We start from the raw sequence: 23,766 nt of genomic DNA, 5'->3' as shown, positions 1-23,766 counted from the left end.
TGTGAAGATGTCTTAGTAAAAAGCACTTTCTCTTTCAAGTCATTTTTAACATGCAGGGTAAGATTTTTTTCTTTTCCTTTTCAAAAGAAGATCCAACAGTTCAACATTAACACTACTGCCTTAAGGTACAGTAGGAACAGTCTGCTGACGACAGGGCCTAGCAATCAGCAGCAGACAATGTCTCCCTCATGTGGTTTAAGGATGGAACAACATGTAAAGGAACTCTTCTTAGCTGTTGACTGCAAGCATACAAGGACCCACAACAATAGTAGAGACTCAGACTTCCAGCACTTTCTGAAACAATTAGATTTCTGAAGGATTAGAATCATCACTTTTATCATGTTGCTTGTCAGTGTGTTCATGGTCAATGGAGTGGTCTTTCTAAATAGTATTTTTCTCTTTAACCTTGTGCAGTTGTGTCACGCACACTGCTAAAACTCAGTGAGTTAGAAATTGTGCAACTCAAAGTAAAGAATTGAAGTGCATTACTAAAAGTTTATTAAAATCTCAGAATCAGTTCGACTTTATTTATATAGAATCAAATCAGTCACCTCAATGCATTTTATATTGTAATGTAAACACCCTACAATGATAGAGAAAACCCCAACAGATGACCCCCCTTCTTTTAACAAGAAGAAACCTCCAGCAGAGGGAGGCAGACAGACACTATACAAAAGTTTCCCCAATTTCTTATATAAACAGAAATGATTGAGTTGTATATGCATTCATTATTTCTTTTGGAATAGCTGTTAAAACTGTGTTTTTCAGCTGCTGCTCTGCCTTGTAATCGTCGTTGGGTCTCAGCAGGAATCAGTGCATTTCTAATAAACTGGAGCCAATCAAAACGTGGGGCACGTTTCACACCCATCCATAAGGATCTCAGCTGGTGCAGAGATCACATAGGTAATTCCAAATATATCAGCTTCTGTATTTGCTGAATCAGCTTCCAAATAATTACCAACTGGCTCCTGTTTGTACTTAATTACTCTTCCCTCAGCTCTTTATCTTGCTATTACACTCATTCCCATTCGTATTTATTCTTAGACTCTACTGGAAATCGCAGTTCATATTTAACTTACCTTATACTTGGCCCTGGTGCACTCACTCTGTCACAGTCTCAAACAACCTTCATCTAGATCAGCTTTCTTCTGATTGGCTGCCACTGAGGAACAAAAGCTGTGAAACCCAGTAGGGTGGGGGCTTCTTTGCCTGAGAGGAGCATTTTCTTCTTATATTTGGTGTTGTATGAAATCTCAGCCATGTTTAATAGGAGTATCCAGCACTTTTAAGGTCCCCTTCAACATTCAGCTCACACCAACAAACTGCTTATCACAGCATTACAGGCCCAGTTCATAATAACATATACCATGTCAGCTGATAGGCTTTACAATGCCTTTACACATTTTTCAGGCTTGATCCCCTTTCTTCACTCAAGCATCTTTTATGCACAGTTAAGTGATAACATTGCCATCCTGTGGTGAGAAATGAAGCACCACTTTAAACAGGTGAAATTTGGACACCAGCTCAACGTGTGAATGAACTCAAATTTGATCTTGAGGTCAAATGCATTTTATTTTCTTGTACAGGACATGCTTCAACAGTCCTGCAGGCCGCTGGTGCTTCGAGTTGAACATTTTCAGTCATGTTGGATACGAAGGTTTGGTGAGTTATTAGCAGCTAATGCTTGGAAGATTTGCTCACCGTGTTGTTCCACTACATCTGTTATCTGCCAACATCATCTGTGACCCTGACTTTCTGCTCTGGCAGATAAAAATCACAGTGCTGCCACTTCTCCTGACATCTGTGGTGCACTCATTAGAAACCATTCGCTTAAACTAACATTGAATTATGACTAACATTAAGTTAGAACTACTAACTATATAATTTCTTTCTTAAATTATTTATAATAATAATAATTCTGTTCTAATTGGTGTGTGACGAAAAACTGTTTGAAATGTTTTCACCTTCTTATCCCTCAGTGAATGTTCCCATTCCAAAAACAAAACCTTAAAGAGGGCCTTTCACATTTAGTTTAGATTTTTATTCTTGGGACTCTGCTAGAGTAGTTTTGTATGACTCACAATGATCCCCGTTTATTTTGGGTTAGGTTTTGAATAAAGCTGCTTTTAGCTGCTCCCTTGTTCATAAGGGGCCACCACAGCAGGTAGCTCAGCATTTTTGATTTGTGTCTCCTTCCAGAATCAAACCCAACCTACTGCTCTCGGCTGTTAATGAGCTCCTCAGTTTATTCTCTGATTGAAACAAGCTGTTTTAGCCCCGTACTCTTTCCCAGTAAGCCGGCTTTCTTATGATTGGCTGCCCCTCTTGAACACAAAGCCTGAACAGCAGGTGGGTGGGGCTTCTGTGCTCCCTTCTTCACATGCAGGAACAAGATTATATTGGGGATATTCGCTCTTGATGTAACACAAAAAAATGATCATGAACTCAAAATCATGAGTTCATGAACATCATGAACTGTTTTTTTGTATCTCATTATGATGACATAACTTTGGTAAGCCCTACCAGATAACTACACATAACTAAAAATCTACTAAAACAGCTTTGTATGATTCTTAGTTCATAAATAATCTCTACTGATCTTATATCGGCCTTAGCGCCGCCTGTCTGAAAGCAGACATTTTAGCTGCTTTCCCTTTTAGCTCAGCTTCCTTCCGACTGGCTCCCTCTCAGGAAAAGGTTTTACAGCAGGTCGGAGGTGCTTGTGTGCTCATGAGCAGAGCTGTGCACCTAAAATGACCATATTAAGGTCCTCATCATACCAAGCCCACAGTAGAAGTAACTTTCTTAAACCACACGTTTAGAGGAATCTGAAGCCAGAGCTTTTGCCTGACGGGGGTTACTCACGCCTACACCAACCTCATCATTTGAAACATTAGCTGTAATATAACAGTATAAATATAAAAAAAGAAATAAGGAAAAGCCTAACCTAACATTACATCCTTTGAAATAAATGAAGACATATTCCACTGGTTGTGTACAATTTTATTATCGTTACTGGTTTCCCTTGTCAGATAAAAGCAGAGAGATAGAGAGGAGCATTATAATCATAATGGTGTGCAGCTTTCCTGTCCAAAGCTGGACGAGGGAACTGTCTGAGGTGAGAATACATTATCAACACAGGGCAAACCCCAGCGCCATAAAAGCTACATGACACTGTCCATATCATAAACAGTCACAATGAGGGCTGCTGTCGAAGCTTCGTGACACTAAACCCGTCGTGCACGCCTGTCACACAGGAACTCTGAGGTAAGCTTGAGTTGGCTAGTGTTGTACTGAGCAAATAAACCTATCTATTGTATAGCTATAGTGTTGTGACCATCACTTCCTGGTTTCTCTACCGTGGCATAGCTTTGGCATTAGGAGGTAAAATGGTAGCCGCCCCCACCCGCAATTTGAGAACATGAGTTTTTGTTCATTATATGAACATCAAGGAGGTAACTTCCAAGGCCTTAGGCCAGTGAATATATGAGGGATTATGTAATGCAAAGTTCAGCTATTCATATTTCAAGTCTGACAAATAAGTTTCTATATACTGCTAATGGACTGAAAGGAAAGCACCCATTTTTTCTGGGTTATGTACATGTCGGAGAGCTCCTCGAACACAATTCCAGTAAGATTCACTCCGAAGTGCAGCTTTGCAGCCTGAGAAATTTACAAGCTCGAGCTTTAGCTTATCCCAATAGAAAGTGAGGGTAACTTGTAGCATTTATGTTGTTGCACAATGATTTTTGATCACATTTGTTTTAGCGTTCTTTCAAACGATAAAAAAGAAACAAGAAAAAAAAAACTGAGTAGACTTTATGTTTCTAGTCTAGCTTCACTGGCTGAGGTTGGAGACAGCAGCATTAAATATAAGAAAGAAGACAGATAGTGTGATACTTAGTCCTAGGCATGTCTGGCTAATATCAAAAGGTATAAATAACACTTCCTGTTTCGGTTAAACAGTTAAGACGAAGAAAACGAAGCACACGTTAAGACACGAAAGAAACCTGGTGCAACTCTTCACCGCCTTTATCCACGATTTTTGGGATTACCTGAGATTCCGGTTGTCCCTCAGGGCTTTTGATGGCAACAGCACTCCTTGATTGATCGACTGATTGAATCAATCGATTGACCGATTGAGGTTGCAGTCTTACGGATCAGATGGAGGGAGGGGGGGAAGAGGTCAAGACGTTCAAGAAAACAGAGGGCGTTTGTTTCGCCGCACGCTAGATCCTTGATGTCGCGCTTTATCCCCACCACCCCGACACACCCGACCTGCAGGCTCAGCACATTCCCGTCACCACAGTCCATCAAACAGCCACCCTTTAAAAAACAAAGCTCAAAGAAGGCATGGAGCACAAAAACAGAAAACGCTTAGCTTAAAATAGGCGAGGTATCACTTACATGATTCTCCCTCTAAGGAATTTAGGCTTTTTAATACCATCTTGGAATGCACTATATATATTGATATATATATTTAGATGTTTATATACTGTATATTGCCGTTAATATAAGCAGGATTACTGTTGATAAATACAGTGGCCTCCTTACCATCTGAGGCACCTCAGCGAGCTTCCACACCCTCCTCCCTTTCATATTTGGGTGACTCAGGCCCGAAAAGGCCCTGCATTGGTGGAGCAGGAGACACTTAATGTTTCCTTATTTCATCTGAATAAAATTCGAACACAGACGTGCCCGACTTCAGTCACTCTTCATCCACGCTCTCCCTTTTTGAATCCTCTTCTTTCTGTTCCAGAACCTGAGGGCGGGGGCTCGGCAAGGCTGCCACCTCCGTAGAAGCGAGCGAGGCGGGATCCTGTTGGTCGACAATCCTCTGGGAAGACGTGTCTTCCTGTGGATGCATAAGCAAAACAGTTGGGACTTTAGTGTCGCTTTTATTCGATATCACTTCAAAAAGTGGGTCCCTTTTCTCTCGTATAGCAGCTCAGGCCCTCTTGTCAGTCTTAAGGCAGCAGTTTGGGCTTGGGCAGCTTGTTAAGGGCAGTGAAGCGGCCGTGGAAGTGCTGCATACTGTGTTTATGCCTTGCCTGCTGTGACCAGCTAACAGCTGGCCCCAGCTTCTGCTCTGGCCCTAGTGACTTCCTGCAATTTGTACAGTTTAGTAAACTCTGGCTGCTACACTGTGTCTGCACAGAAGGCGTAGCGTGTCAGCAGAGCAGCAGCAGCTCCGTGTTTGTTCACACTGAAGGCGTTCGAAAATGTGTGAAAAATGCACCGTTTTCTTAAAGTGTAAGCAGGTACGGCATCACTAGGATTCTTGTGGTCTCAGTATTGCTTTTACAATTCAGCCTCGTGAATATTGTTCATGATGACCGTCGCCGCTCTGTGCTTTTAGTGGAAAAGATGTAAATTCACTGTTCAAAAAATTAATTAATTAATAAATGAAAATTTATCTCAATGGGAAAAACATTATGCTGAATATCTGTACTACTATGGGCTGAGTAATGTATTAGCTAACCCTTAACCCTGTAGAACACCTCTGGGACAGACTGTCCAGGAGTTCAGTGATGCTCTGGTCCAGATCTGGAAGGAGACCCCCAGAACACCACCTGTCATTTCACTGGGACCATGCCTCGATGCTTTAGGCATGCATACAACCACAGGGGGGCCACACAAACTACTGAGCACCATTTTGAGTTGCTGCAATGAAATTTGGGTAAAATGGACTAACCTGCTACATCATTTTCTACATTTGGGGGGCTTGTTTGAACTCAGCCCTCTGATTGCATACATGTCCAGCATGATTACAGATCTGATGCATTTTCAAAGTGTTCCTTTAATTTTCTGAGCAGTGCGACATGGAGCATCAACGCGAGCAGTTTTACCCGGCCTATACGTGTTCCTGCTAGTTATTTGTTCTGGCCTCTCCTTGGGTAGAATATGGTCATGTAATTAAGTCCGTGTTTACTTACTTGCTCTGAGAATCGATGAGTCACCTGATCCGTGAACTCCTGCATCTCTCCTTCCTCCCCATTCGAGTGGCAGCTTGGACTTGGTACCTCGATCCCATGGCTTTCCAAAATGGCAGCTTCTGGTTGGGTCAGATGAGGAAGCAGAAGTGAGATAAATATAATGTGTAGAAAATGTGCATATAAATTAATTAACAGCAGAAGCTAACATTTCCAAAAGCCTTAATCTGTCGTTCCTATGTTTCCATCTTCCTCACCTATATTCGCTCTCCTCTTCATCTCCTTCCGACGATTGGCGAACCAGTTGTAAACCTTCAGCGCCGTCACACGCTCAAACTCTGACAGCTTACAGCCTGAAGGTTGAAACAAACCAAACATACAAAACAGTTAAATGTGCAAATCCTAAGGATTTTGTTTTGCAATTCCAGGCGCTGCTTACACATCCTGTTTCTCTGCCTGCAGGCTGGCTATGTTGTTAACATGATAGTCCAAAATGTCCTTCAGCTGCCCCTACTCCCACTCTGGACTGAAGCATCCAACAGTTACCACCCTACTGTTGGTACTGGTTCAAGTGGCTCTCCAGTGGATCCATCAGTGGATCTTTAGAGCAGAATAACAATGTGGAGTTAGAGTCTGTCTGAAGTAGGAGAGACTCACTTGGAAAGGCAGCTGAGTAACGTGGAGGACCGCCACAACAGCAGCCTGTGAATCTGCAGGTAGAGAACCTCAAAAATAAGACAGAATTTGGCTAACTGGAGCTAAACTGGAGCTGAAAGTTTCAAAGAATGAGTCTACGGAGTTTGTGGATTTTAAAGATGCTGCAGAGTGATTGAAGCAAAACAAGCGACCGGCACTGGAAAGTCGAACGCAGTTACAGAGCAACAGCTTCCAGATGAGCGACCTTTAGCGACGACTGATGAGAGCGAATTAAACTGTTGACATATGACCATCAGCTTCGAAGCAGCTTCAGAATTCAGGAGTGGTGAAGCAGTTCTGTGATGAGGAAAAACATCTTCAGAAGGTTCGAACGGTCCAATCAGAAACTCCAGGAAAAAGCTAAAGCTTTTGCTCACTTGCTTTCTCCAACAGCGTTTATGAATGATGTGCATGACAGAAAAGCAGCAGGTGTTCCCGTTCGATAAGCTGCAGGTAGCATTTTAACTAAAAAAAAAAAGACTAATAATGATGAACGTCAGCGACTAATCACCTGTCAGCTGACATCAATTCAGCAAGATGTATTTTCAGAACTCAGAAAAGTGCGCTTTACTGACGAACCCCTCTTGCTACCTGGTTTCTGGATGACGGAGTTGCAGGCGTTGGCGATCTCCTCCCGCTTCGCCTCATCTGGATACTGGTTCTCCATGAAGAAGCTGGAAGACATGAAGAGCCGCTCTGTTGGCAAAGAGCTCAATCACGCAGGCGTCACGGGCATTTATTAGTCGACGCGCAGCGCCGGTCTGAGCCGAGCTAGTTACGCCCTAATTTTACACCTCATCAACTTTTCAGGCTTTTGCAGTAAGCGGCAGGAGAGTTAAAGACAATGTTTACACAGCGAGAGAGCAGCGGGGAGGGTTCACGCCGTGAAGGGACAGATTAACGAACCCATTAAGCAGATTCATTTTAAGCTTTCAACATTCAAAACTCTAACCCCGTAAATACAACTATTTATTTCTATCTTTTTCTTTGCAAATTTGTGTTACTCATCTCTTTCCTTTTCCTGTCTGTCTAACAGTGAAAAAGAATCATTATTTCACATTAAAAAAAACCACAGGGATCAATTTCTCCCAGCTCTCCTATCCTTTCACCTCCCTCCCTCACACACATCATCTTCACCTCTACTGTATCGTCCTTGGATCTGAACTAGCTCATAAGGATCAGCACTGCAGTAGAATTGCGTAATCCCGGGGTACTGCTGGTGAGTGTTGTCTGCGTGCTCTTATTACTTTGAGTGCCCAGACTGCACCCTATACTTACAGCAACCATTTAATAGAGAAATCAATTGCACACAGCGGGCACCGTGCTCCTCTTTCTCAGCATCCGTCTAGGTTACTGAGAAGACTGTCTGGGACAAATACGTACCAGGGAAGCAGGGTCACAGCAGCCTTAATGAAAAATGACATCATAAACTGAGCCGGTTCTGCTCGCCACTGAGAGCAGGAAGCCGCGGCAAAGAAGCCATAAAGGACACAAATACTGGAAAGGTTTATAATGCTGACCATTAGCTTAAGCGACGCTGCGCTTCTGCTCCAAGAACTCGAGCACAGATGTGCTCCGAGTCATCTAAAGTGTTCTGCCGATCTCGGCTGCTTTCTATGAGCTTTTTTTTTACTTCAGAGCGGCACATAAACTTTATCTAAGCACAACAGGCGACCACGGGAATTTTCCAGTCATTGTTTAAGGGGCTGCAGATGTTTATGGTGACAATTTAGGATCCATCCAGAGTTATTCTAATTATGTAGTTTGACCTTAGGTTTGTAAGTTTCACTATTTGTTTTGGTCACTGCACTTATGAAGACGGGACAGCTGTCAGTGGAAATATTTCGGAACAACAGAACAGACACAGTACTAACCCTAGTTAGGCGGGTTGTGGCAAATTTTAATTTTGGAAATTTACAAAATCATTTGAGCGGTTTTATTTTGTTTTGTTTTTTTTCCAAAGGCCATTTTTAGTTCATATAAAATGTTTTGTCCCACCTGGTTTTAGATTTGAATTTAGTTTTAGTTTACTGTAATAACCTCGGTCCTATGAAGCAGTGCGTGACTAACTGAATTTGAATTTCAGCTAAGTTAACTATGAAAACAAGACAACCAGGATAAAACAGTGACTTTTCATTTTCTTTAACCAAAGCTCAAATTATATCTTGTGTCCTAAATAAAGCACACCCCTTCCCCATCGGTGCCCCTCCCTCAAAAGCCAAACTCACATGCTCTTTCGTTGAGCTACAGCCAGGACCAGTCAAGACCAGATTACAAAGGGTATCTGTCAGAGGTGAGGACCTACAGACGGTGGTAAAACAAACTATAAGCCTGACATGACAGATGGTCTGCAGTAATGCTGAGATTATATTGCTCTGTCATGGTGAACAGAGGGCTGAAGGTGAAGTTGTCAATTTACTGGTGGCTACATTCATACTTTCAGCTATAGCAAGGAGTTGTGGGCAGGGACTAAAAGACTGAGATTCTGGATGCAAGTGAAATGAACTTCCTCTGAAGGGTATTGGGTCACACACTCCTGTGGACCTCACCCTGTCCTTTAGTGATAGAGAAGCTTGGTCACTCTGAAGGGCTCAGAGTAGAACCACCACTCCTCCACATCGAAGAGCCAGGTGAGGTGGTTCAAGACCCATGACCCATGATGCTGGATAAATTATGTCTCTTTGTTGGCTTGGAAACATCTCTGTGTCCCTCCCATCCTTGAAGAAGTGGCTGGGGGGAGGGAGGTCTAGGTCTGGGTGTGACTAGTTGACCAGATGATTAATCATTGCTCGTTCAGTATCATTTATTCTGTTAACATTTTGATATTCATCGTCTGTAAATTTTTGTGTCCTAAATATTATGCAGCCATCTGCCATCAGATGGCGCTGCAGTCCCGACACTGTTGTAGAAAAACGCCACAAGGCTCTTCATCTAAACCTGATCTTTTTGTTGAGCATATTATTATTAGTGTTCTAAACGCGACATAATGACATTGCAGATATAAGCAGTGGAAATCTGCTTTATCTTAAGGGTGGCTGGCCTCTCCATAACAGAGGATGAGGAGTTCGGCCATTTGGGAGAGGCTCAGACTGGAGCTGTTACTCCTTGGCACCAAAGGAGCCTGTTGAGGTGGTCACCTCCTGGATGAGGTGTCCTACCTGGAGGAGACCCAGGGGTAGACCCAGGACACGCTGGAGAGATTACTCTCTCGGCTGGCCTGGTACGCCCAGTGTTTCGCAGGATAAGCTGGAGGAGGCCGCTCTGCTCAGGCGTGACCCAGCCCCAGACAAGTCGAAGAAAATGTACTGATGGATAATAATGAGACTTGAACATCTTTTCAGTAACATATTTTCATATCATATTCAACATGAGCTGTTCTTTTTTTCCTTCTTCTTAATTTTCATTTTAATGTATAAAATGCCATATTCATAATCCATGATGTGAGGTGCCACATAGTTAAGCAGCATTTAAAGTTTGATTGAAGAATGTGATTAATGATTTCAAATGTCTTTGACAGTTTTTGACATCTAAGTGTTTATTAGTTTCACATTAGTTTGCTAGTCTAATTTTTTTGTCACCAGGAACATCCCTAGTCTGAAAATCTCTGCTTAAAGTGCTACTCCAACAATCCAAACCTGATACACGACAGAAAATAAAGCTGAATGGAAAACCATAAGCCAAGTCTAAATTAGTGCTAAACCTTCCTCACCTCTCCATAATTGATTGGCATTCCTTTCTCCAGGTGAAACGGCTTCCTCTGCGCAGCCTCAGTGGACCGCCCACTATCCCTGCTCTGTCGCCTGTCATGATCCCCGTCCTCCAGTCAGGCTCTTCCTTCACCAAAGAACGCATTGATAAGGTAGCACCTGTCGAAGGGAGAGCATGCAACTTCACTTTCCAAGACCAGACCTTTACAAAGGGCGTTGCTGTGTCCTTCAATATGTTTTTCTTTATAGCGGAAGGTTTGACATCGTCTTATCCGATGTGTAACACCTTTTGGCATTTAAAAACTGAGGTTTAGTCATTTTTGTTCATTTTATCATGTTTTTGTCCCTCCAGACACAACCCATTAAAATTATTATTATTTCAGTCTTCTGAAATAACTTTTTTCACTCTGATGAAGTCATCTCTTGACCCAGCTGTCTTAGCTAATTATAGGCCAATCTCCAACCCTCCTTTCATATCAAAAATCCTTGAAAGACTAGTTGTCAAACAGTTAACAGATCTGTTAGATCTGTTAACTGTTTCAGAGTTTCAGGTTTCAGAGCTCATCACAGCACAGAAACAGCTTTAGTGAAGGTTACAAATGATCTTCTTATGGCCTCTGACAGTGGACTCATCTCTGTGCTTGTCCTGCTAGACCTTAGTGCAGCGTTCGGTACTGTTGACCATAATATCCTATTAGAGCGATTAGAACATGCTGTAGGTATTACAGGTACTGCACTGCAGTGGTTTGTATCATATCTATCTAACAGACTCCAATTTGTACATGTAAATGGAGAGTCCTCTTCACACACTGAGGTTAATTATGGAGTTCCACAGGGTTCAGTGCTAGGACCAATTCTGTTTACATTATACATGCTTCCCTTAGGCAGTATCATTAGAAGACATAGCATACATTTTCACTGCTATGCAGATGACCCCCAGCTCTATCTGTCCATGAAGCCAGATAACACACACCAATTAGTTAAACTGCAGGAATGTCTTAAAGACATAAAGACCTGGATGGCCACTAACCTTCTGCTTCTTAATTCAGATAAAACTGAGGTTATTTTACTCGGCCCTGAAAATCTTAGAAATATGGTATCTAAGCAGATTCTTACTCTGGATGGCATTACCTTGGCCTCCAGTAACGCTGTGAGGAACCTTGGAGTCATCTTTGACCAGGATATTTCCTTCAACGCACATATTAAACAAATATGTAAGACTGCGTTCTTCCATTTGCGCAACATCTTATCTTAATGACCTTGTAGTACCATATCACCCTATTAGAGCACTTCGCTCTCGCTCTGCAGGCCTACTTGTTGTTCCTAGAGTATTTAAAAGTAGAATGGGAGGGAGAGCCTTCAGTTTTCAGGCTTCCAGTTTGGATTCAGGAGACAGACACTATCTCTACTTTTAAGATTAGGCTTAAAACTTTCCTTTTTGCTAAAGCATATAGTTAGGGCTGGACCAGGTGACCCTGAATCCTCCCTTAGTTATGCTGCAATAGATGTAGGCTGCCGGGGGATTCCCATGATGCATTGAGTTTTTCTTCTTCAGTCAGCTTTTTCACTCACTATGTGTTAACAGACCTCTCTGCACTGAATCATACTTGTTATTAGGTTCTGTTTCTCTCTCTCACACCATGTCTTTATCCTGTTTTCCTTCCAGTTGCGGCAGATGGCCCCGCCCCTCCCTGAGCTGGTTCTGGAGGTTTCTTCCTGTTAAAAGGGAGTTTTTCCTTCCCACTGTCGCCAAAGTGCTTGCTCATAGGGGGTCATATGATTGTTGGGTTTTTCTCTGTATGTATTATTGTAGGGTCTTTAACCTACAGTATAAAGTGCCTTGAGGCAACGGTTGTTGTGATTTGGCGCTGTATAAATAAAACTAAATTAAAATGATGCACAAGGTAACAGTGCTCATGTAGCCTCGGTGCATATTTTAGCACATACAGTCAGGGAAAAAATTATTTGAACCCCTGCTGATCTTGTAAGTTTGCCCACTAACAAAGAACTGATCAGCCTATAATTTCAATGGTAGGTTTACTTGAACAGTGAGAGACAGAACGATAACAAAATAAATGCATTTCAAAAAAGTTATCAATTAATTTACATTTTCATGAAGGATAGGTATTTTATCCCCTATAAATCAGTAAGATTTCTGGCTCCCAGGTGTATTTTATACAGGTAAAGCTGACAATGACAGCCTTTTCAACTTGCTACTAGGGATGGGTACCGGTATCCGGTGCCATTATGGCACCGTTCTGACATAAACAGTAACCAGACCGAAAAGCAGCGCACATTTCGGTTCTTTATTTCGGTGCTTTTTTTTCCTGAGATGTCATACACTTTGGATTCTAGCCAATCATTTTACCTTTCCAAGGATAGTCGGCGGGTCCAGGTACGTACGTTCCTTTAAAGCAGAGCTGCAGATTAAAAATGCCCAAGGTGAAGTGGTCAAAGTCTGGCTGTACTTCACAGCAAAAGATGCAAACTCAGCAGCCTGCAACAAGTGCTTTAAGGTGATACTGTGCAAAGGAGGTAACACCTCGAATCTGATGAAACACCTGGCAGCATAGCGGGTTTTTTTTAAAGCCGAGAAATGCACCGTATTTGATAGCTTGCTGCCAGACCTCACACAGAGCAGCACATCTACTGCGGGTGTGGTGCCTGTTATCGGACCCGGAGTTAGCAACATCCCAAGAACCTGAAGAGTAGAGTCCTGGCCCCTAGCCCTGCCAGTGTAGCAGAAATGATGACGGGTGATGATGCAGCAGCAGCCGTTCTTCTCTGCGTGAGTAACTTAATGTTGTTCGTGTGTAATTTACGTTGAGTAGGCTAACCACGTTATTACATTAATGCATGTAAGGTGAACTAGCAAACACCATCGTAGTTACATGCGGCTGTCTTCTTGTTTGATAGAGTGATACCATATATGTCCTATAGCTGCAGAAAAGGCTAACATTGAAATCTTTTTCCAAAAAACAAAACAAAAAACCCCCCAGCTAAACATGAGAGGTTTTAGGACAAAGTTTGTGTTTTCCATTGTTTAAGCACCAGTTCCAACCAAAGGTGGTATGTTGTATGAACAGAAAAGGCTAACTTGGTTATCATTTTGCAGATAAAAAGAAACTGCTAAAAAATAAAAACATAAGAAGTTTTTGGACAAAGTTTGTGTTTTCCATTCTTTAAGCACCGGTTCTAGCACCGTTTAAGCACCGGCACCGTTTCAAAAGTACCGGTTTGGCACCGGTATTGGATAAAACCTAAACGATACCCAACCCTACTTGTTTCTTGTATAAAAGAAGAGAAGAGAAGAGCTTTCCTAGGATGTCAGTGACAAGAATTTGGACCTACACAAGGCTGGAATGGGCTACAAGACCATCGCCAAGCAGCTCGGTGAGTGTCCACAAGGCCCCACCGGCTCAAGGAGGCAGATGTACAGGCCCGTTTGAAGTATGCCACTGAACATCTCAATGACTCAGAGAAGGACTGGGAGAAAGTGTTGTGGTCAGATGAGACCAAAATCTCTTTGGCATCAACTCAACTCACCATGTTTGGAGGAGGAGGAATGCTGCCTGTGACTCCAAGAACACCATCCCCAGGGTCAAACATGGAGGTGGAAACATTATGCTTTGGGGGTGTTTTTCTGCCAAGGGGACAGTACAACCAAACTGCATCAAAGGGAGGATGGATGAGGCCATGTACCGTCAAATCTTGGGTGAGAACCTCCTTCCCTCAGTCAGGGCATTAAAAACAGGTAATGGGTGGGTATTCCAGCATGCCAATGATCCAAAACACACAGCCAAGGCAACAAAGAATTTGCTGAAGAAGACGTATATTGAGGTCTTGGAGTGGCCTAGTCAGTCTCCAGACCTTAATCCTATAGAAAATCTGTGGAGGGAGCTGAAGGTTAAAGTTGCCAAAAAACAGCCACGAAACATTAATAACTGGGAGAGGATCTGCAAAGAGGAGTGGGACAAAATCCCCTCTGCGTGAAAAACGTTTGGCCAACTACAAGACACGTCTGACCTCTGTGATTGCCAACAAAGGTTTTGCCACCAGGTGCTAAAGTATGTTTTGCAAAGGGATCAAATACTTTTCTGAAATGCATTTGAATGGATTTTTTTGTTTAAAAAAACAAACAAAAAAACTCTGATATGATGCCCTGTCCTAAACAGTCCTAAACAGAAGGCGTTTGTAGTGGTCAAGTAAAGTCAAGTCTTATTCTTTTCAGATCACATTCATGTCTCAGGTTTTTAAAGGACATGATATCAACACAATTTGCATGACACAGACTTTGAATCTTTTCAAAAGCTTTTAAAAGCTCAAAGTTTAAATGTAGCAGGGAAGAGGGGAAAAAATGGTTTCGTTATACTGAACTATGTTTAGTATCTGATTGTGAATGTAAAGAATTTGGGGTACCAATCACAGTGCATGTGGGATTTTATGTCAAACCCTATCAGAACTTTTTACCATCTGTACTTTGACTAAGCGAGCTTTATGAAAACACTGTCACAGAAAGGTTGACACGAATGGAACAGAAAGGGAGTCTTAAACAGAGAGTAAGAAACTCACTTCTAAATAAACGTGTGAACAACCTCTCGCATGAGAGGTGAAACATCTTTAAGAAACTTAAAGAAGTCCATTCACTTTTCTTTCCAAGTTCCTTAGATTATCATGACCTGGATGACTCAGAACACACAGAGACAACTACATTAAACCACACCCACTCGCTATAATGGTGAGCTGGATATGAAACGTCTGGAGCCATTTCTTTTTAGCATTAGAAATCTAAGTTTAGGAGCCATCTGAGACTGCTGTAAAACCCCGTGCTGACAAAGCAGGTCCAGGCTGATCAGCATGCAGACCCACTGTGGTGCATGTGTCTCCTGTGGCAAGCTGCTGATGCCAAGGAGGGCGGGGTGGGGGTGCGCGAGTAAGGGCGCAGTTACCTGGCTGGGCTTGGGCAGCTGCGGCTGCAGCAGTGTACCACGGCAGCAAGTGCATCAGCAGCTCTCTCTGCCTGCTCCACGATGGGTTGGGGTTGAGGTTGGTGTTGGGATTGGGGAGGATGTTGGGGAGGCTGCCGCTTGCCCCTGCTACCGTCCCGTCTCTGTCCCCTCCCCTGGCCCTGGGACTCACGCTGTGCTGGCTTTCACTCCACCTCAGCCCTTCAGTCGGGACAAAACCAATAGTCAGGCAGGCCACCGCCACGGGACACAGACACCAGCTGTGGCAACAACTGGAGGCTGATAGTTTGCATCTATGTCTCTGGATTAAGTGACACACTCCTGCAGACGTGCCTTGAAATGGTAACTTTATCAACAAATACACGCGCTGTAATTTCAGTGGATTGGCCGATCAGGAATCAATTTCACAGACAACACTGCTTCTTTACAGATTCATGGAGGACAGGTCAATAAGAGCTCATGTAAGAAGCAAAGCGCTGTGGCCACTTTGGCTCAGAAACATTGCAGACAAAGTAGTTATTGTTAGTATCACTGTTAATAGCTTGTTTGTTAGCCATGTGGGAATGAAAACCAGCACCAGAGTACCTCCAGCGTCAGGGCTGGGAACTACAGAGGAGCTAAAGCGAAGCCTGAGTGGGACGATGTGGGAGGGGGGGAAATAATAAAGCATTAAGATGAAAGGAGACAGCAGGGACGGCAGATGGTCCATCAGCGGCTTTGTTTATTTCACACACTAACAATGTAAAGATGGGACTTTTTGACATGATTTGGTGCGGGAGCATGCTGTTTGACAATAATCAATAAAAGCAGGGAGCATCTTGAGTTGACGCCCGTTTGTCGTGCCGTCGCCGTTTTAATGCTTGCCGAATTTGCATCTCAGGACGAGGCGAGGTCAGCGCTGACCCGAGCTGTTACTCTAGCCTGCGCAGAGAAGCCGGATTCGCCCGCTAAAGTTTCATCTCCCAACCAGAAGCCTTAACGTTATCGATTAGAATCTCCTGTGACGGGACTACCTTTAGCTGAAAATATAGATTTGTCTCGTGTCCTTTCTCGACCTCGCAGCCATTGTGGACCAGGTTGGGGTTAAGCGGGAGGAATTAAAGGTGTGCGGGTTTACCATGCGGCAGGATGGTGGGCGGGTAAAGCGGAGGAGGAGGAGGAGAGGTGGATGGGGAAGGGTTAGCAAGCGGTGGTTCGCATTCAAGACACACAAGACATATTATCCCTTTCTAACACGAGCCTTCTGTTATCTAATCTGCAGTGTAATCTTTCATCATTAACCTGACATTCAACCTTGAGGCACTGATCTGTACCTTCTCATAATTAATCCAAAATCCATTATTCCTGGGAGGATCTGTGTCCCGCTCCTCTCCTCTGTAAAAGTTACATGTTACGCTTGTACCTCTTGGCCTGCGTCTCACCTGGGTTGTTCCTCTCCAGCAGGTACCAGCGGTAGAAAGCTCTGCGCTTGGAGTCGCTCATCTCCAGGCCCTGCTGCAGCAGCCACTGAGAAATGTAGCTCTGGCTGATGCCTGCGTGCGGGAGGTGACACACGTTATTTTAACAGGTTGAGGACAATGATTTATGTCGCGGCGCACCATCGGCGGCGGCGCTGCTGGAGAGATCGGCTGCGTTCCAGCTCTGGAATACTCCTGTTCAGCTAATGAAGCCATCCCCCGACATCGATACTTTAATTAAGGACGTGATGTAGTGCAATCCATTTTCAAGGAAGGAGTAGGAGTTTACTGACATGAACCTGCTGCTACTGCAAACACACATAATACAGCTGGCATTAGCTGAAGCCCATTAAAAGGCTCTTTAAAATCTTTCTGACTCTGTGTGCTTATTTTTCCTTTTCTTGGTATTAAAAGTCAGACTGTGCTCAGGTACTCAACTGTATTCAGGCTTTGAAAGCAAGTCCAGTTACCAGTTAGGCGCCTACACGACAGTACAGTGAATCTCTCTGAACTTTGTTAGACAAAGCAGTTAATTTAAACACTTTAATCGCAATATTTTCTCAAGTTTTTTACCAACTCGATGGCCCTAAAATGACCACCAAGACCAGGAAATTCTGTGTTTTAGGATCTTTATTTTAGATATAAGCTACAACATTAACTTAGCCCACTAATGGAAACCTGACGTATCTGAGGGGTAGTTTATGGTTAGGTTTTAACAGAATGTGTGAAACTCATGTCTAAGCATCTGTGATGGCGTGGAATTTCCCCCATTTGGTGACCGATCGCAAATAGATGTGGAAACCACTTCCAATCGCAAGGTGATTGCACAGGTTGGCTGATAGGAGGCAAGTCTTTTCCAAACAGTCTTGACTCAGACTGCTGAAAGTTTGCAAATAGTTGCCGTCTCATTTATAAAAGCAGAGAGATTGTCAATACATTGACATTAACCTGAATCAGTCTACACTGATAAGTGCAATTTGTCTCTTTGCAGTAGGGGACTCGACTCAACTGGTTGCCAACTGGTTATATTACTATACCAGCAAGGTTGCTATGCACCCAAATAATTTTTCAGTTAAATCCTCGTATTGCAGCAACTATGTCACTATTTATATAGGTTTCTGAATTTCTGAGTCTATGATGTTCAACTAGTGAAAACTGGAGTTTCCACTAGTTCATTACAACTGATCATGATTGCATGTTGCAGACATGCTCGCCATCTTTAAAACCACCAAAAGCAACGCGGCCACAATTTCATTGTACACAATAATGTTGCTTTGTGTGCGTGGTCTCCTAACGGTCTCAAACTATCAACAAATTTAATCCAACAGGGAGTTAACAACAAAACAAGAGCAGCTTGGAGAGATTTCACAACTTTAACAGCTTTAAGTTTGTAGTAGTTTCAGTAGTATCAATACTCCGCATCAGCAGATGCCTGAAGCCAAGGTTCAAGTATTGAATAGAAACTGGCGAAAGTGGGATGGGAGCATCTGTGAGCCAGTTACACTTCATTTTGCAGTTTTAAAAAAAGAAACACGAGTGAATGAGTTGGCAGAGAGAATAAGAGCAAAAAGCCTGAAATCAGCTTTTCATTTGTTCAATACAGAATCGTTTGGTTTAGCATTTTGTTTGAATTAAATCAAGACAGCAAAAGTTCAACTCTAATTAAATGCTGAGCCCCCCTGTGTTTCTCACTGCACGATCAACAGTTTAATGATCGGGGATGTCACAGCAAAGCAGAGTACCTGTAACTTGGCCCACGATCGCCTGAGAGATTCTGCGGTTGTTCAGGAAAGTTTTAATCTCTTCTTTCACCAGGTTGCTGTCTCTCCTGCGAAAGCAACAAAAGGCCCCATCACTGCCAGAAGAACCATTACACGGTGGTTAAAACACCAGCCTTTGCTCCGACTAACCTTATTCACTGCTGCTTCTCCTTTTTCAGCCATCCCTGAGCACCTGACCTGAATTAACTGCATGTAAATTCTGAAGAATAAGCCTTCGCCTCTGGGAATAGTAGCTGTCATTATCTGATGTTATAATAGTCTCTCTACTATTCCTTTGGTCTCTCTTGCACCACAATCCTCCCGTTCTCCCTCTCCTTACCTCATGTACTCCTCCACCTTTTCCTCCAGGTCCCAATCCTCCTCCCCCATCATGTCGTAGCTGAAAGACCGCTGAACTGCCAGAGTGGGAGGATAGAGGGGTGGGGGAGAGGCCTCGAAGCTGTTGCTTGGGGACAGCGCGGCGCCGTCCAGGCCGGAGGTCTGCGTGGTTGCTGAGGCCAGGGAGAGCGAGGAGGCGGAGGATGATGACGACGAGGACGGGGCTGGGGCAGCAGTGGCGGGGGCGTTGTTGGAAGGGGCCGGGTGAGAGTCACAGTGGGACGGGCGGTGATCGGGGTCCAGCCTCTCCAGGGACTCCAAAGCGTGGATGATCTGAGGTTTGGTCATGCCGGACAGGCGCAGGCGCTGCAGGAGGTCAATCTGCTCGATGGTGTAGCGGGGCTCCACCTCACAGCACTCCATTCTGGCATCTAGAGTAAATGAGCCGGGTTTATCGAGGTGAAACCAATGTGACACAAGACCAAATCTGTGAATGAGTCTGAACCACTCATCAACCTATTAATACACCCGAGAGCAGCACGGACGGGCTGATTTCTCACCAGATAAACAGCACCACGAGACTTCACAGTGTTACCAAGACATAAACGGCTATATTTATCCCCACTCAACACCATTCACAGACCTTAAATAGAGATAATATGTTGCAGACTTTTTCAGAACCTGCAGAGAAATGATCAAAGGAATATTAATAGATGAGAAAGGCACACGCAGCAGGATTCAAGCACTTTGAAGGAGTTTATTTATAATGACACTTTAAATGCAAATCTGATCCAAGTATTTTAGTAACGTTAATACTCGAAAAAACCCAAATAACTTTGAGTGAAAACATGACGCGGTAATAAAAAAAACTGCACTTAGAGAACACAGCACTCCGCACTGTTCGCCTGCGAGGAACCCTTTGGGTCATTCAAAAAAAAAAAGTTTTGGCCACCTTTCAAATGCTTGGCAACACTGCACTTAGGCTAACCTTGCTCCATTTGTCCTGGGTGGAATTAAAGTAAGATCACCCTGGCATACGTAACCTAACATCAGGTCCCACCTCGGCTGAGTCATATCCATCCTTTTAGGGGTTTTTTTTTTTTTTTTAAGTCCCGCAAGTCTGCAGGGAGCCTTATCCTAGTATTCACCTATGACTAAGATGCACTAAAAAGTAAAGATCACATTAAACTTTTTTTTTTTAAAGAATTGCAGGAATTTGACATGACCTTGCTAACATGAAAAGCATGGGTATTAAGAGATGGGGCATCAGGTAGCATTAGCCCCCCTCAAATTTGATTTTCTATGATGATCAGTGCCACTAGATGTTAGTACAGATAGGACCAGTGGTAGAAATAACTCAGTGCATTTACTCAAGTACTTTAGGGAAGTACAGCAGTGGAAGGAAGGGCATATGGCGAAAAAACTGTGCCAAATAAAATATATGGATCACTGCACTGTGGCGACACCTCTGGAAATAAGGTAGCAGCATTAAGTATGTTTAATGCACTTAAGTACTTCTAAAGTAGGTTTTGCATGTATTCTAAAATATCTGTCTCCTTAATATGTATTTTTGAATCTACCAGCAGTAACTAACATTAGCCTCCAGCTGCAGATGATTTTAATCTTGCATGAAAGTCTGCATGAGTACTTTCACTTGAAGTGCATTAAGTACATTATGATGATAAAACTTTTGCACTTTCACCTAAGCAGGATGATACATTTTAAACACCCTGCCCTGTTCTTGGATGACAAAAATCTACTCGAATAATTTCTTCCACTTTTGCATAACTGTAAATAATGGATAATGATGCTGCTACAACAAACAGAAAAAGTTCAACTTGTTAAATGTGTTGCAAGACGAGGAAACTTCCAGAACACTGCCGCCTGGAAAAAGTTAAGTTGTTGGATTTTTTTTTTTTTACAAAACTCTCTGCTTAAAAAGTCAAGCGCTCCCAAAGCAGCGCGCAGTGATTTAACCCCCCACCTTTACCACACACGGATCTCTCTAAGCACAACTGTAACATCCAGATCTCAGCAGCTGGCTGACTTTTGACAGTTTCGCTGTCTCGTTGTAGATCTTACCTGATGGAGGTGGTGACACGGACAGGCGCCCCGGGAGTGGTTCAGTGCGTGGGGTCGCAACGGGGACACACCACTGTCGCATGGCTCAGCGAAGTTCAGCTCGGCTGGACCTCTGAGGAGTCACACAGGAGACTTGCTGCAGTGTGTTGCGGTTAAATCGCCTCTATTAGCATCTTGCCAAACCTGCAACAACAGATCACTCCCCTAGCAGCCTGTGCTGGCTAAGCTAGCGCCGTCAACTCCAGTTGGTTCCCCTGAGCACCAACCTCCCATCAACTGCTGCTTAGCTGTCCTGTTAGCCAGAACGAGACTACAAAGCGGAAGCGATGCTTGCAACCTTCAAAGTAAGACAAACTGGTAGCTCGATAACAATAACCATTTTCACATTATACACAGACAGAATTAAACTGAATTCGGAAGCATATAGCTATTTTATAGCTATTTTCCAAAATGAGTCTATTTTCCACCTCTCTTTCTATCTGGGGCTATTTCCAATTATGTCTCAATGTAATGTTAGGTTTTTACACTTAACTCAGCTGTAAAACGACAAACATAAATAAAGTAAAATACTTTTCACATGCCATGTCTTTTCTCAAATTTCATTATCCACTTATACACATAGAAATACAAAGATGAATGTGAAACGCTTAGAAAGTTAAATGTATTCACCTTTTGACCCATTTACTGAAATGACAACTATTATTTTGCTCCAATGATGAGCGCAAATTACACTTTTATTTTGAAAAACTCGGGAAACGATGCTACTTACTCTGGTTACCTTGATAAAACGGTCTGTCTTGTCTCGGCTAACAACTTACCCAAAACTTGCACTTTAAGGGCAATCTGAGCAATGTTTCAAACAAGCAACCGTTTACGAAAAAAATCACCGTTCTAGAGTGCTACCGCCAAACATTTTATGTGTTAAGTCGAAGGGCTGGGACCACCGCCAGCTGCTAACGGGTTAGCTCGCCTGCTAGCTAAGTTAGCTGGTGGCTAGCAGCGGATTGTCCCGCCGCGGAGCACCTCTCTTACCTCCCGTTGCTGAAGAGAGACAGCTGCAGCCGGCTGGTCGGACAGGGCAGATAATTAAAAGTGGCAAAAAAAGTAGCGGTCCACTCAACTCTGCTATAGTAAATAAGTCCTGGGTTGAAGGCGGACGGTTAAGTTAACGAATAGAGGGTGAAGGATGCGGGGTCATGTTGTCTTTCGCTATGCAGTGGGGAAATAGTATATGCAAACGAGAGGAGTCTGTCTCAATTTGTGACCCCTCACCCGACAGTACCGTGAAGGCAGCAAGAATTATCATTATGATTTCCGGTTGTACAGTGCATGCTAGAAAACGTCTACCCTAAATTCAAGCACGGCTGCAGGGCGACATGAAGCCAAAAGTAACATTTTAACTAAAGTGACTGAAAATGTAACGATGCTCGTGCGTACATCTCGCTCAGGCGGCTTTAGCGGCATTTAATGCCCATGATGAAAACATTTCTTCTTTTATTTTGGACAAGTACTTAGGAAATATGTCACTAAATCGGTTTTCCTTGACGCATCACCGCCCAATACATAAGTGGGTCTGTATGCAGACTGTAATAAGCTTCCTCGCAAGCGTTTGCAGAAGAAGCCATATGAACAGGAGGTAAACAACAATTATAATGAGTGGATAAAACGAGAGTGTGGCTGTTCTTGGCTTGGAATACCATGAAATGTACTTAACCATAATATGTATTTGCAAGGAGCATTTACAGCTTTGTGAGGTTGTGCTTCGCAAAGCAGTCAGTGGGAGCCTGTATAGAAAATCAGAAAAATCTATAAAAATTAAATGCAAATATGGACAGAAAAAATTGGGGACAACTTTTTGGTTCTTGGGCATCACCCTGTACTTTAATACAGATGGTATGACTTTAAAAGGTGACTGTGCACAAATGTTTGAAAAAGATTCTGAATTAACTATTTTTGCATAATGTTGGAAAAAGTATTTGACTCTTGTTTCAAGTAAGAATCATAATACTACAATATGAAGGTACGTGTTTCCAAGTCCGGCAGTCAAACTCCTTCAGAATCTTTTTTTAAATATGGAAATCTTTTTTTTTTATTGCAGCTATACCAAAAGATAGATAGATAGATAGATAGATAGATAGATAGATAGATAGATAGATAGATAGATAGATGTATATGTATGTAGTTATTGATTGATTACTTGTAGTAAAAAAAAAAAGCATTAGTGTTAAAAGAGATCCATTATCACTCAGGGCATCTACATGAAACGTGTCATTATAATTCATAATAATTAATTAGAATTATAAATTAGAATTACTAAAAACCTATAATGTCATAATATACATTATGTTAGTATAGCGGCACGGTGGCATGGTGGTTAGCACTGCTGCCGCACAGCAAGGGGGTCCTGAGTTCAATTCCACCATCAGTGGGGTCTTTCTGTGTGGAGTTTCCATGTTCTCCCCGTGTTTGCGTGGGTTCCCTGCGTGGGGATAGGTTAATTGGATAATCCACTAGGTGTGAATGTGCGAGTGAATGGTTGCCTGTCCCTGTGTGTTGGCCCTGCGACAGACTGGCAACCTGTCCAGGGTGTACCCCGCCTCTCGCCCTATGACAGCTGGGATAGGCTCCAGCGCCCCCCGCGACCCTGAAAAGGATAAGCGGAAGTGAATGGATGGATGGATGTTAGTATAAGTATTAATCCACAAATAATAATAATGAGTCAGGTATTCCTGGGCCTCTCCGTCTGTGTAGGCTGTAGACATAAACACCTTCCTATAGCGTTGTTGCGTCTTTGTACATCAGTACTCTCCAAGAGTGAATATCAA

At 43.1% G+C, this 23,766-nt stretch overlaps 1 protein-coding gene across 4 annotated transcripts; it reads right to left on the bottom strand.

The window, feature by feature from the left end:
• Nucleotides 1–2,988: 2,988 nt before the first annotated feature.
• zgc:91944 (homeobox-containing protein 1) lies at nt 2,989–22,224 on the bottom strand. Of its 4 annotated transcripts, none has more exons than XM_014412804.4 (11): nt 21,974–22,224; nt 20,942–21,053; nt 18,861–19,290; nt 18,503–18,588; nt 16,725–16,835; nt 15,286–15,504; nt 10,339–10,495; nt 7,221–7,303; nt 6,191–6,286; nt 5,937–6,052; nt 2,989–4,855 (listed from the first exon to the last, which is right to left on the bottom strand). In XM_014412804.4, the coding sequence occupies exons 2-11, from the start codon at nt 21,021–21,023 to the stop codon at nt 4,709–4,711; spliced, it is 1,527 nt and encodes a 508-aa protein (XP_014268290.1). In that variant the 5' UTR covers nt 21,024–21,053; nt 21,974–22,224; the 3' UTR covers nt 2,989–4,708. The 4 variants fall into 4 exon arrangements, with proteins under 4 accessions (XP_014268290.1, XP_004563742.1, XP_004563744.1 ...); XM_004563685.4 differs by having other exon boundaries at nt 5,937–6,055; nt 21,974–22,223; XM_004563687.4 differs by lacking the exon at nt 15,286–15,504 and having other exon boundaries at nt 5,937–6,055; nt 21,974–22,223.
• Nucleotides 22,225–23,766: the final 1,542 nt, after the last annotated feature.

Source organism: Maylandia zebra, linkage group LG22, assembly GCF_041146795.1.
Source record: "Maylandia zebra isolate NMK-2024a linkage group LG22, Mzebra_GT3a, whole genome shotgun sequence".
In the NCBI taxonomy this organism is placed as follows: domain Eukaryota; kingdom Metazoa; phylum Chordata; class Actinopteri; order Cichliformes; family Cichlidae; genus Maylandia; species Maylandia zebra.
This window is presented reverse-complemented; position numbering and strand designations above follow the sequence as displayed.